Genomic DNA, 14,387 nt, shown 5'->3' on the forward strand with positions numbered 1-14,387 from the left:
GGAGCAGTGGTACTATTCTTTCCCATTATTTATGCCTTGCATTACATTTATTACAATTAGTGACTGAATATTGATACATTGTTACTTAAAGTCCATTGCTTGTTAAAATTCACTATGAATTGTATGGTTCTCTATGTCCCTTCAAGTCTAGAACCGAAATCCTCCCCATGACTCAATCACCAGCAAAATAGCTAGCTTTTTAAGGGATCACCAGGGAGGTGATCACATCAGAGAAAAAGTCTTTAAGCAAAGCAACCATAGAAGAGCAAAAAGGCAGTATGTGTCCAAAGATAAAGGATAAAATAGTTCCTCAAGAAATGTTCCTTATAACAAGAAATGCTTTTTGCATAACCATACAAAACCAAAAAGGTAGCATTTACCCAAGGATTCTGCTTAGAAGGGAGAAGGGGATAAGAAGGATGGATGGAAATAGGAAACACAAGGAGGAAGTGGGAAGAGTGCTATCAGATGTGATGAATAATGAACATCATGAAACATAATGTATATGAATTGTTATATGGAAAACAAATTTCATCTATAAATTTTCACTCAAATCAAAATAAAAAGTCTAAAAAGAGTTAGAGGAATGTTGTTTTTAGCTGCTCGCAACTGCTGAGTCCAGGAGACTGCATGTGTGAAAGGTGGAATTACTCCCAGGGTGTTCCTCACTGTAAGCCTTACAGAAGCACATTGTCAGTTTTCTTTAAAAAGCTTCAATGGATGTATGTTATGTTTCACTGCCTCATGGCTCACTATTCATCCTTCTGTTTTAGCCTAGAGTCCGTTACGACTGACTTGTCACTGTTCCTACAGTTTTTCCTTTCATAGAATGCCTCATATTTGGACTCCTGGACTTTTCAGACTGGCTTCCTTCACTTAGAAATATGAATTTATTGCTCCTTATTTTTCTGTGGCTTCTTAGTTCAGTTTTTCTTTAATGTTGATTATCTTAGTTATGAAGCGCAGCTATAATGGAAATACAAATGGATGAATTTGTTGTTTTTATTGTTATATGACATCGAATCACCTGTGTAACGACCCTATGCACAGTAGCTCTGAACCGTGCTCTATCTTGAGCCAATCTCACTGTCCCTGACACACCTACCCTCATTACCCCAGTTACTGAGGTCTTCTCCACTGTCCCTCCACCCTTCCAAGCATCATGTCCTTCTCCAAAGATGGGTTCCTCATGGCTACATGCCCCCAAATATGTGAGACAGTCTCAAAATGCTTGCCTCCAAGAAGCAGCTTGGTTTCACCCTTTCCAAGACAGACCTGTTAGTTCTCTTGACAGCCCATTGTATGTTTACTACTCTTCTCCAGCACCACAACTCAGGATTGCTTTATTAAGCAGAAATGTATTTTCTTACAATTTAGAAAGCTGGAGACCTCGATGCAGGGTGCTACCTCTAGTTTAAGGCCTTGCCTCTCTGTTGGTTCCGGAGGGAAATGTTTTGACCTTCTGTGTCATAAAGAGTCACAGAAAACAAGTACTCTACTCTTCAGTCTTCTATCTTGGTGGCCTTTAGGTCTCCTCTGTTCATTTTTTTAATCTCCTGTTGGGTAAATGGTGTTACAGGTTACAACCCAGAGAAATGTCCCTTACTTGCTGAAACTGACAAGGGCTTGAAACATTTGCTGCAGAGGATCAAGGACTCTAGTTTGCAATTTGAATTTGCTCAACATCAAAAAGAAAAAATTCTCACCACTAGGTCAATTGGCAGCATCATGATAGATGGGGAAGAGACTGAGATTGTTAACAATTACAGCTTGCTCAGCTCCACAATCAAGTTGCAGGTGACTCAACAGCATATAACAATTGATGGATCTTGACTCAAAGCAAATGCCAGAAGAAAGTTTGTGTTTTATTGACTATCCCCCCCCCATCAATAGCTTATCTTTTCATTTTTTCAATGAAACCTTTTTAGAAATTTATTTTAATGACATTTTTATAAATTATATCGTTTTTTCTCACAGGGCATATGCTTGGGAAAGTGGTGAAACAGCAAATGAAAGGAAGGCCTTCAACCAGGTGGATTGACATAGTAACTTCTATAATGGGCTAGAGTGTGTCAGAGACTGAGGATGGCACAGGACAGGACAGGGTTCAAATCTGTTGTTTATAGGATTCCTATGACGCACACTTGATTGAGGGCAAGTAACAATAATAATAAGCCTTAAGACCTCATTCAAGGATGTGTTATTTGTTGTGTTAGGAGATTGGATGAGGATGTGATACAAACTCCACTTGACTAGATGGTATTACCCACGGTGCCACCTTTTGTTCTGGAGGTGTTGTTTATAACCGTGAAAGCTTATCTAAGGGAATGGTTCAGGGAAGTGCAGCAGGTTTTGAATACCTGTTGGGACACTGCATCTAATCTGATCCAGTGTGTACCAACAATGAACAGCTGACAACTGATTCCTGATTGCTTCAGCCTGCAGGCTCCAACTATTGTTCACCAGTCATTGTGACAGCGTATATTAGCCTGCATCATCCACAATCACATTGCAGTTCCTTGTTGATTTTTGAGTGCCTGTTTCCGAGAGACCTTCCAATGAACCAAAAGAACCCAAACACATACACAGGAATGGGAGGACTGAAGAAAGACAGAATAGTTAACGTCAGAGATGATGGAGTGGTGCTGCAGTCTGGACATTAGGAACATTGTTAACCTCCACTTTACACGATCTGTTTGTTAGGTGTTGAGTTGGCTCAGTGACCCTATGAACAACACATCTGAGCCATGTTCTATCCTGTGCCATCTTCATCATTTCTAACATACTTTGTCAACACAACTATATGAAGATATTCTTCTCTTTTGTTGACTCTCTACCTTTCCTAGCATGACGTCCCTCTACAAGGAATAGCCTCTCCTAACAACATGTATGTGAGACAAAGTGAGTGAGACAAAACTTTGTCATCATTGCCTCCAGGAAGCACTCTGGCTGCACTTTGTCCAAGACATACCTTTTAGTTCTTTTAGCATTCAATGAGATATTCAGTACTCTTCTCCATATAGGATCTAGGAGCATGTCTTGCATAAGGGAGCTTTGGTGGCGTAGTGGCAAGAAGCTGAGCTGCAATCCCAAAAGCATGCAGTTCAAATCCACCAGCTGCTCAGTGGGAGAAAGATGGGCAGTCACTTCCTTTGCAGTCTACTGCCTCCGAAAACCCACTGGAGGCTCAGCTATGAGTCGGATCTGACTAAGATGATAGACAGCAGCAAGTGTCTTGTATTAATCATTGCAAAACTATTAGTGCAATCCTCAAATGAGATGGATTGACAATGACTGTAACAACATAGTCTTAAGTATGGTGGAGATTTAAGGATGGTTCAGAATAGGGTAAGGCTTTGATTGTTCTATTTTTCATAGGGTATTATGAGTTGAAGTTGACTCCATGCACCTAACAACTTGAAATCATTAGCATTTATTTGTTTTTGTTATTATTTCTTTTTAAACAGCCATTTCTATAGTTGATTTTTTTTTTTAAATTTGGGAGACAACTGAAATATCTCAGCCTTTCACATGAGCTAGTGCTTTCCCCCTATGTTTTCATGTAGTAGTTTCTTCCAAGTTCAAGTTCATTAGCTTCAGCCTCAGTCAGTATAAAGAAATGTGGCCACATTAAAACTTTGTGGCACAGTGGTTATGTACTTGGCTGCTAAAGTCTTGTTGAAACTAACCAGTTGCTCCACAGGAGAAATAGGTAGCAATCTGCTTTTGTAAAGATTACAGCCTTGCAATGGAGCTCTGCTGGTGCGTTACAGTGCTAACCTGAAGGCTCCATCTCTGGCTGCTTGATCCCCCAGCTGCCTCCTCAGGAGAAACATGGACAATCTCTGCTTGTTAAGCTTTACAGCCTAAGAAACCCAGTGGAAAACTGGATGAAATATGTTTACGGCATTGAAGTCTATGGAGGAGAGAATAGTCTAAAAGTATTATATTTTAGGGCATTATTTTTATCGTAGGAGTATGCAATGAGGGTTGCAGAGTGGATTATATTTGGGGGTAGGGGGTGGGGTTTTGGGGGGGGGATTGTGTACCAATGAGGGAGTTTTTCTTTTGCTTTTCAAGGAGAGGAGCAAATGGGGGGGAGGGGTTTGTGCGGGGAGAAGGGTGCAACAATGAATGAATGGAATCCCAAAATCTCTGTAGACGTTCATTGAAATGAAAAATAAACAACCTAAATTTAAAAAAAAAAACTGAAACAATTGAGTGACATAATAAGTAACAATATTATTGGATTATATGGATATCATCAATAGAATAAAATAAATACCTGAGAATTAAAAAAAAAAAAAAGAAACCCAGTGGAGAGTCTTCTAGGAGTTGAAGAATGGACAGCAGTAGGTTTATTTTTGAGTGACAACTCTGTAAACCCTGTAGGGTAATTCTCTGTATGGAGCCATCATGGCAAAATATTAAAGGACTTAGCTACTAACTGGAAGGTCAGTGTTTTGATTCCACCAGTCTTTCTCACCCTTGGGAGAAAGAGAAGGAAGTCTCCTTCTGCAAAGACCACAACCTTGGAGGTGCATGGGGGAGTTTCCTGTCCTGTCAGTCACTATCAGTTAGAATCAACTTGGTAGCATGGGTTTTATAACACTTCAGCTACACAGCACTGTGAAAATTTGAACCATTTCTTGGACTTTGCAACAATATAATTTGGTCTTTGATTAGAGTTATCCTTAGGTTCTAGAAAAGACCATTAGACATTAAGAATGATACGCCTCTCCAAGGAATAGGCACAGTGAATATAACTAAGAAAAAGGAATGCATTTACAGGAACTGCAAGGTGATCTGCAAAAATGGAGTATTTAAAAAAAAAAAACACAAAAAAAACCCCAAACACAACCAAACCTAACTGTAGTTATGGTAGCTTCTGTAAATGTATTACATTGGATACATGCGATGTTGTTCTCGGTGGGCAGACGTTTTGATGCTCGAGTTAAGATCTCTCCATCTTTGTTACCTGACATGGGGTATGTTTCTGTGCAGTTCTTTTAGGCACTTTCCTATATATTTCCCAAAGCGAAGATATAACCTTTAGTATCACAAATAAAGAAACCAATACAGGTAAATAAAGATCCTGTCATTTCTGAGTGCTAGAGCTGAAATTCAAACCAAGATCAAGTTTCAAAACCCATACTCTTCGCACTCTTCCAAGCTGCTTCTCCAGGTTATAGTAAAATTTGTTCTCATTAGAAATGACATACAAAGAAAGCACTAGTCCAGGGCTCTGAAATATATTCTGGCACCATAATGCAAATAGGGCTTTTTTTTGCTTTTTAAAATCACTGTTTATTCCATTTGGTAGAGGGTTGCTTTTTTTTCCATACAAATATCTGCAACAATTTTGAATTCCCCAAAACATACATAGACGATAAATACCATGCTATTAAAGTATTAAATTTGTACAAAAATACTTTACAGTTTAATACTTGTTTGTTACAAATAAAAATACATATTTAAGTGACTCATGATTTTTTTTTTCCTTTTCTTCTTAACATGATCTGCATTATACTTTTCTTGCCCTGGCAGTTCTGAAATGTGATTAAAATAATATATTTCTTTGCACAAAAAAGAAAGGTGAAATTTTCCTTAAGCAAAGGACACAGTGTTTGAACATTTTTACCTAAGTGGTTGTTTGAACAATTGACCAACATGAAAATGTTTGGAAAATAATAATTTCAATATGGAGAGCCTACAGTCAATATACAGATAGATCTATTTTTTAATATATTCACCAAATGACAGTTATTAGTGTAACTATTCAAAATATCTGAACAAATGAAAACAGTTGCTGACAAACATAAGCAGCAACTGTCACAATTTATTGCTTTGAAGGATGGGAATAATTGGCAATGCATTTTGTGAAAAATGTATTTACAATTTCGGGTAAGTGGCATGGCTCAGAACAAAAGCTAATCCAGTGTCGTTTTTTAAGTACATGTGCTGTTACACCCCCCTCAATATAACCAGTTCTCAAAACATGTCAAGCAGTGCGAGTTTGATTAGCCTATCATTAACATGAATCTTATTTTAATAGACTCTTCATTCTCTCTTAAGTTCTTAGTCTGGAATTTTAAAAAATAAGATTAACTATATCTCAGTGTTCCTAAACACTCTATCCATTATCAGGGATTTTTCAGCTATTAAAAATGCGTCCTTTAAAAAAACAGAACAAAACAGGTCACAAGACATATCCTGTTTGAGACTTTGTTGCATAGGGAATAGCATACATCTTAGTTTAAAATCATTCCTATACTTGGGCAGAACATTTCCCCACCACCTATAATGGTCTCCTACGTCGTGCATCAATGCCGAAACATTTTAAGATAACTTAATTGTCTACCGGTACCCCTCCCGTTGCAGCAGCCCCCGCGGCATACAAAATACTAGTTCCCCTTCTAGCAGAGCCAGCTTTATTAAGAAAAGCCTTGTTGGTCAACTTCTTACATTAAAGACTTCATAGTAAGAAACTGATTTCAAAGTGAATTAAGGACATAACCATAGAGGGTATTTTCAAACAGACATTTTTTTGCCTTTTAAAAAGTGACAGGAAGATGAATGTGTAAAAAATTTCCTCAGGTGTTAATTTGTGGGGAAGAGCAGCCGATAACCTATATTTTCTCTTTTCTACCATATACCGTAGTGGTCACCAAAAAAAAAAAAAAAAAAAAAAGGAAAAAAGAAACAAACCGAAAGAATCTCTTCAATTTGAAAAGAGAAGTGAACATGAGCCATGAGAGAGATTTAAAAGACCCCTGTGCTTGCGGTTAATGCCACGTGATTATCTGTGCTTCAAAGGTCACAGAAATCTTAAAGGGATTTTTAGCACCATGTATAGAACGTCTTTTGTCCTGTTGTAGAAAAAGCGTTGCTATAATGTATTAGTGGGTTCTCGTGTCTCCAGATTACCACTGTGGCCAGACTGGTGGAAGTAAGCACTGTTCTGTTCACTCCACTCTCCTCCCGGTAGAGTCTGTTGGTTTATAGACTTCTGTGAAGCCAGCGGGTTTCTACTAATAACCAGATCCAGCTTGTTGCCAGATTCCGCGATGAGGGGCACAACGAGGCAGCAGTCAAAATCTCTTGTGCGGACATGATTAACCTGTAAGGTGAAGAAGAGCCATTCTGAGACTCTGTAACCTTAAAATAATCCACAGAACCCACAGTGACACACAGGCTAAAGGTCCATCTCGGACCATATTACGACAGTCATTGGTTCACTATTCTACGACCAGGGCCCACCCGCTTTGCTTCAAGAGTAGGTGAGGTGCCCCTTCCAGATTGGAGGAGCTGTAGAGGGAGAATAAATGGAGAAGTGAGAGAGAGATGCTGAAAGGGAAGAAGGCAAGCGACACGGGTCTTGTAAGTTATGCAGGGAAGGCCTAGCATGGAGGATGGAGGCTTCAAGTAAAAAAAGGATAATACTTATACTACTACCACACAATAATCGGTGATGACGCCCATGTTTGGGTGGGACCCTAGAAATAAGCATTGTTGCTGAGTACCATCAAGTCGGAATGGACTCATAGTTGAGCCTCCCACAGGTTTTCTGAGGCATAAACTGTCCAGGAGGAGAATATCCATCCTTCTCCTGTGGAGCAGCAAGGGGATTTGAACTGTGTGCCATTGGAATTGCAGTGCAGCTTCTTACCACCAGGCCACCAGAGCTCCCAAGCTGCTGTTCTTAGGTGCCCTCAAGTTGACTATGACTCTTGGCAACCCTATGAACAACAGATCTGAACCTTGTCCTGTCCTGTATCATCCTCACAATCAAGCATTAGACTGAGAAAGATGACTTTGAACTCTGTGCCATAAAACTAAACTCACGGGGAGCTCTGATGGCCTAGTGGCAAGAAGCTGCACTGCAATCCCAGATATATGTGGTTCGAATCCACCAGATGCTTTGCCGGAGAAGGAGGGGCCATTTCCTCCTGTACCAGTCAGATCCAATTTGACGGTACACGCACAGAGAAAATAATAATTTAAAAAATTAAAAAAAATAAACTCACAGGGTTAAAATTTGAGAAAATGTATTGGGCTGTGATAAAATGTCCTAGCGTTGAAGTCTTTATTCAGCTATTTTACTTCTATGAATTCCATAGTCTTGATGGCAAGATTTGAAGGAACAAAGAGTAAAGTGCCCTAGAAAGTTGTTGTTGTTGTTATGTGCCATTGAATCACCTGTACAGTGCCCCTATGTACAGCAGCTCTGAATCCTGCCCTGTTGGGAGCCAGTCTCACTAACTCTGACACACCGGCCACCACTGCCCCACTTGCTGTATCAATCATCCCATCTGAGGTCTCCCTAAAGTACATTTTAGTTAATCTGATATTCTTAGGTCTGAATTAGTTTGAGAGAATCCAACCCCACCTGAGGTCTTACCTGTAAGAGCCTGTCATAAGGCTTTAAGCCACCAAGGTCTCCTGGTCCAGCTGGGCGAATATTTTTGACATACACTCCTTTCTCCAGCAAACCATCTGCTACACTGAACCCAAAATCCTCTATGTCAGAGTCCTTGTACAAGGTCACCTGAAAAAGAACGTGTGAGGGGAAAATTCATTTAGACTGGAGGTGTGCTCGTCAAACAGCCTGGTGAACAATCATTTCAAACTATTTTCAACAACATAACGGGTGACCAGTGTAAGCGCAGGGAGCTCGGGTAGCGGTGTTCACAGGAGGCTGCACTGCTGACTCTGAGGTCGTGCCTCTCTGATGGTTTGAATCCACCAGCAGCTCTTTGGGAGAAGGATGGGCAGTCTTTTCCTGTGGGATCTCCAGCCTTGAAAACTTGCTGAAGGGTTTGCTACGAGCCAGTTCCTACTTGTGGGCAGTGAGCCTGAGTTTGAATGTAAGTGTTAAGACTTCTCCCCACTTCCCTGCTGCTTACCCCACTCCAACAGCATCTATGTACTGTGCAAAGTGCCACCCAGAACTGAAGGAGCAGGAAGAAGAAAACTAGGGCGTTTTGGGCTTCATTTAATTATCTCAGTTACAAGGTGTTAGGCTAACAGAGAGAAGGCTTTCCCCAGGGCAGGCTGACTTGTATTATTTTCCTGGAGCATCAACACTTAGGTGTTATGAGAAGTTCAACTCCAAAATCTATTGCTGTCTAGCTGGTTCCAACTCAAAGCAAACCATAGGACAGAATAAAATTACTCCCTAGGGTTTCCAAAGTATGTAAAAGAAGCAGATGGTCAGGTATTTTCTCCTATTCTCCCATGGAGTGGCGGTGGTTGTTTCCAGCCACTAACCATTAAGTTAGCAGCTGAGCACTTAACCACAGGTAAGTTTCTGTTCGGTGCCATTGAGTCAAGTACAACTCATAGTGACCCTATGAACAATAGATCTGAAGCTTGTGCTGTCGTGTGCCATCCTTACACTTCCTGGAACACTAGAGACACTGTGGCAGTTACTGTGTCAATCCACCTGTTTGAAGATCTTCCTCTCCTTTGCTGACCCTCTGCCTTTCTGACCACCAGGTCCCTCTCCAAGGAACAGCTCCTCCTGGCAACATGCCTGAAGTATGTGAGGTGAAGCTTTATCATCTTTTCCTACAAGGAGCACTCTGACTGCACTTTCTCTAAGACATATTTGTTGTTCTTTTGGCCTTCCGTGGGATGTTCAGTACTCCTCCCCAACATCAGAGGTCAAAGGCATCAATTCTCCTGTCATCTTTCTTCATTGTCTAGCTCTCAGAGGCATAGCAAATGAAGGGAAAGACCATGGTCTGAATCAGACAGATTCAGTCCTCAAACTGACCTTATCACTCCTCAATAATTTGGAGAAATCCCTAACTGCAGACTTTCCCAATGCAAAAGCAGGAAGGAATAAGAGCCATTTACAGTTGCTGAGATATCAGTGATGACAAAGGAAAAGGGGACATAGGGCCATACTATCTAGCCCACCTCCCACCTGATCACTGTGCTAAGCACCAGACACTGACCTATCAACTCCTGTGTGTCAGATGAGATTGACAATTTAGTGGCTGATTTTTTTTAAAAGTAGATTGAGAAGCCTTTCTTCTGAGTCACAGGTGGACTTGAACAGCCAACGTTACAATCAGCAGCAGAGCACGCTAACCATTTGGATCACCCTAAGGACTTGTATTCTGTGTGCAGTGTTCAGCATACTCTTTTCCTTTGATCAAGGAACAGTGAAGTCAATAATTTTATTTGCTATGATATTTCAATCAAAACTATACAGAAATAGCTATTTTTGTTGTTGTTGTTGCTTTTGTGTACCATCAAGCCAGAACCCAGCCATAGCTGACCCTTCGGTAAGTTTTCAGAGGCAGTTAATTACACGGGAGGAGACTGCCCATCCTTCTTGCATGGAGCAGCTGGTGGATTCGAATTGTGTGCCTTCGGGATTGCAGTGCAGCTTCAATTAATTAATAATTCAAGTAATTAATGTTATAAATGAATTTTTAACAGTTGCATGAAAAACCAGTTTTCTTTGTAAATATTCACTAAAAATAATAAAAGGCTTGAGAGTGTTCCTGTAACACTTTTCTCTGGAGCCTGGCTTGAAAAGCTCCCTTAATACAAGTGCCCGGTTTGGTATCGCACTCAAAGGCACCTGTGCTATGGGCCTCAGCTGGTTTGTTTACAGGGAAGTCTGGTGACCTAGTGGTAAAAAGTTGTGCTGCCAGTCCCAAGAGCAAGCATTTCAAATCTAACAGTGGCTCTTTGGGAGAAAAATGAGCAATCTCTTCTCTTGAGAGTTACAGCCTCTGAAAATCCTCTAGGGTCAGCTGTGTATGAGCTGATTCCAATTTGACAGCACATAACAACAATTAATGACATTTCCAAAAAGCCCTTGGTGGCATGGTGTGCAATGTGCTGGACTGTTAATCAGAAGATCAGTGGTTTGAATCCAGGTTCTCAGTGGGAGAAAAATGGGTAGAGTCTTCTGGTCAAGATTTAAAGCCTTGGAAACCTGGTGGAGGGTTGTCACGAGTCAAAAGAATCCCCAGTCCCATTCATGACTTAAGAGTTTGTCTGAGGCTAAATAATGCAAACATGTATTAAATGTTCACTGAGTCCCTACATTGTCCCAAGCTTGATTGCTTGCAAAGAGCAGTGAACGAGAGAGTAAAAGTCTACTCTCAGAGGTGAACATCACCACACCTAACATTTAGTAGCGCTCACAGTGCTAGGTGCTGTCCTATGACTGTACATTCATCTAATGCCACGAGGGAGCTCTGGTGGCCTACTGGCAAGAAACTGCACTGCAATCCCAAAGGCAGGCACTTTGAATCCACCAGTTGCTCTGTGGAAGAAAGATGGGCAATCTCCTCCTGTGTGATTTACTCTCTCTGAAAACCCACTGGAGGGTCCGGCTATCGGTTAGTTCCAACTACACCAATAAAACAACGATATCTTGAGATGCACACTTTTTTAAAAAAAATCAAGGTTTTTACTAAAGGCCCTCCTCCATCAAGCAGCCAGTTGCTTCAAATGATAAGTCTTGCTCATTCTTCTGACTCTATTTTTTTCCCGGTCTTTATTGATTTTCCCCTCCATACAACCAGTACATAAATACATTCCTATAATGGTAAAAAAGTCAGTGCTATAAAGGTCAAAATTGAAGATTAAAACTTTTATCGCACACTTATTTTGTTACACCCAGCTATTTTACTTCAGAGAAGTATGGTCTATTAAGGGAATATAAAAGTGGTCAGTTTGTGGGTTTTTAATGTATGGGTAGGGACCTGAAATATCAGATTGGTTGGGTCAATATCACATACCAAGCAGTCCTCCTGGTTACTGCCATATTAAAGGTGAGGAAATTGAGTTTTTACAGAGGTTAAATAACTTCCCTGAGATCAAAATAGTAATAAATAATGGGGCAATATTGCACTGGCTACTAACAGCAAGCATTTAACCATTATACTCCATTGTTGTTATGTGCCCATACAGTTCCTTGCAACTCACAGCAACCCTATGTACAATAGCTATGACCTCTGCTCTATCCTGAGCCAATCCCACTATCTCTGATACACTCAATCCCATTACTCCAGTTACTGTGCAATTATACTCTACTGACTATCACTTTATTTCACTAGTGATAAGATTCCTTCTACCCCACACTGTAAGATCTCTGAAAACAGCCAACCAGTAGAAGGTTGGTAGTTTGAACCCACCAATTGCCCTGTGGGTGAAAGATGAGGTAATTTGCTTCCATTAAACTTTGCTGCTCTAGAAACCCTATGGGCAGGCCTCCTCTATCTTACAGAGTCGCTATGAGTTGGATGTGATTTGATGGTATAGGGCCTTCATTTAAACTATATAACAGGTTCGTCCTAGAGAGGGTGAGACCAGGCTGCTCCTTGGAGGCAAGGATTCTGATGTTTTATCTGACATACTTGGGACATGTTTCAAGGAGGGACCAGTCCTTGGAGAGGGAAGTCATGCTTGGGAGAGTGGAGGGACAGAGCAGGAGAGGAAGACCCTCAATGAGATGGACTGATTCAGTGACTGGGGTAAAGGGGTAAGTGTGTCGCAGACAATAAGGTTGGCACAGGACAGAACAGGGTTTAGGGCTCTTGTACACAGGTTCATTATGAGTCATAGGCGACTATGGCACATAACAACGACAGATGCAGATTTGTACATCTTTCTGACTGTTGTATCTTTTGATCAGCAGCCAAAGCACTTAACCACTGTGCCACCAGCTTTGCCTGAGGGCATCTTAACTCTTAATGAAGCTGCGCTGCAATCCCAAAGGCATGAGCTTTGACTCCACCAGCTGCCCCACAGGAGAAGGGTGGGCACTCTCCTCCCGTGGGGTTTGTTGTTGTTGTTGTTGTTATGTGCCGTCGAGTCGTTTGCAACTCATAGCGACCCTATGTACAACAGCCCTAAACCCTGCTCTATCCTGTGCCAATCACACTGTCTCTGACATTCCCATCCCGATTACCCCAGTCACTGAATCAATCTACCTCATAGAGGGCCTTCTCCTCCTGTGCTGTCCCTCCACTCTACCCAGCATGATGTCCCTCTCCAAGGACCTGTCCCTCCTTACAACATGTCCAAAGTATGTCAGATGAAGCCCCTGTGGGGTTTACTGCCTCTGAAATCCTGCTGGAGGGTCAGCTATGGGTCGGTTCTGACTAAGGAGCCCACAATAACATGATTTCCATGTCTCCATATTTCTCATAAATAAAAAGGGTTACCAGAAAGAAAAGGGTCAGAACTGGGTAGCAACTTGGCACTGGGAGCAGGGGAAGTGCTTTAATGCCCTTGTCACTGAAAATGCCATTCCCACTAGAAGCACCTACATATTAAAATGCAGACTCTCCGGCCCATCCACAAACTGATGTGTGTGCACTTCACACAGTGCAGGGGCCATGGCATGTGTGGAAAGGAAGCAAAGTAAGTGTTTGTGTACATGCCATTCTTCCTAAGTGCATTTCACCAACGTGCGTGAGAATGTGCGCATCTGTAGAGACACATCCGAGCGCAGATTATGTCTGAGGCCCAGTTGTAGGAACTGGATATATAACGGTGAAAAATACACAGATCAAACATTGTAAAGCACAGCCATTGTGAGTTTATCGTTCTGTGCAGTATCTGATTTTATCCTCACAATCCTGCAACATGAGTAAAATTCTAAATGAGGTGGCATATATATGATTTATTAATTTGAAGGAATTGACCTTCTTTCTCTAAGAGGATCATTTAACTGCTACTCATTTATACAAATATAAAATCATAAGCTCCACATTTCCAAATAAGGGGAATGTGTAGCACATATGCTCATGTATATGCATGCATGAATACCAGTACATATGTAATTAAGTGTGTGTTAAAACAATAACATAGTTGAAAACCTCCCAGCCCCTACATGTACATACATACAGATGTCCTAGGGAAAGAAACTGCACCCCAAGTGAGGAGAACTCTTGTACTCCTGACTCCCTGTTATGGATTGAACTCTAGCATCCAAAAAGATGCACTGTAAGTGCTAAACTCTCTTTCTGTGGCTGTAATTTCATTTGGTAAGGAAATTCTGGTAGCCCAGTGGTAAGATATCGTTCTATAGACGATAAAGAAGGGTGACCCAACAGAGTGTGGAAACTATAGAACGATATCATTGATTTCACATCCAAGCAAGATTCTACTGAAGATTATCCAAAAACGACTGGAACAGCATATCAGCAGAGAACAGCCAGAAGTCCAGGCTGGGTTTAGAAGGGGTCGTGGTACTAGGGATGTTGTAGCTGATATGTTAGATGGATCTTAGCTGAAAGCAGGGAATATCTGAAGAATTTCTATCCGTGTTTCATTGATTATGCAAAGGCATTTGACTGTGTGGATCATAACAAACTGTGGCTGACTCTGAGAAGAATGGGAATCCCAGAACA

The 14,387-nt window shown here is 41.2% G+C and overlaps 1 protein-coding gene across 1 annotated transcript in view; it reads right to left on the minus strand.

The window, feature by feature from the left end:
• Nucleotides 1-6,889: 6,889 nt before the first annotated feature.
• GRIP1 (glutamate receptor interacting protein 1) overlaps nucleotides 6,890-14,387 on the minus strand; it is a 271,569-nt gene continuing 264,071 nt past the window's right edge. The window contains exons 21-22 of the mRNA XM_006886100.1: nucleotides 8,402-8,548; nucleotides 6,890-7,120 (exon numbers count right to left, since the gene is read on the minus strand). Coding sequence (XP_006886162.1) covers nucleotides 6,890-7,120; nucleotides 8,402-8,548 — 378 coding nt within the window. The remainder of the gene's footprint in view (nucleotides 7,121-8,401; nucleotides 8,549-14,387) is intronic.

The sequence above is a fragment of the Elephantulus edwardii genome, unplaced genomic scaffold, assembly GCF_000299155.1.
Source record: "Elephantulus edwardii isolate Elephantulus edwardi_28Jun2011 unplaced genomic scaffold, EleEdw1.0 scaffold00047, whole genome shotgun sequence".
In the NCBI taxonomy this organism is placed as follows: Eukaryota; Metazoa; Chordata; class Mammalia; order Macroscelidea; family Macroscelididae; genus Elephantulus; species Elephantulus edwardii.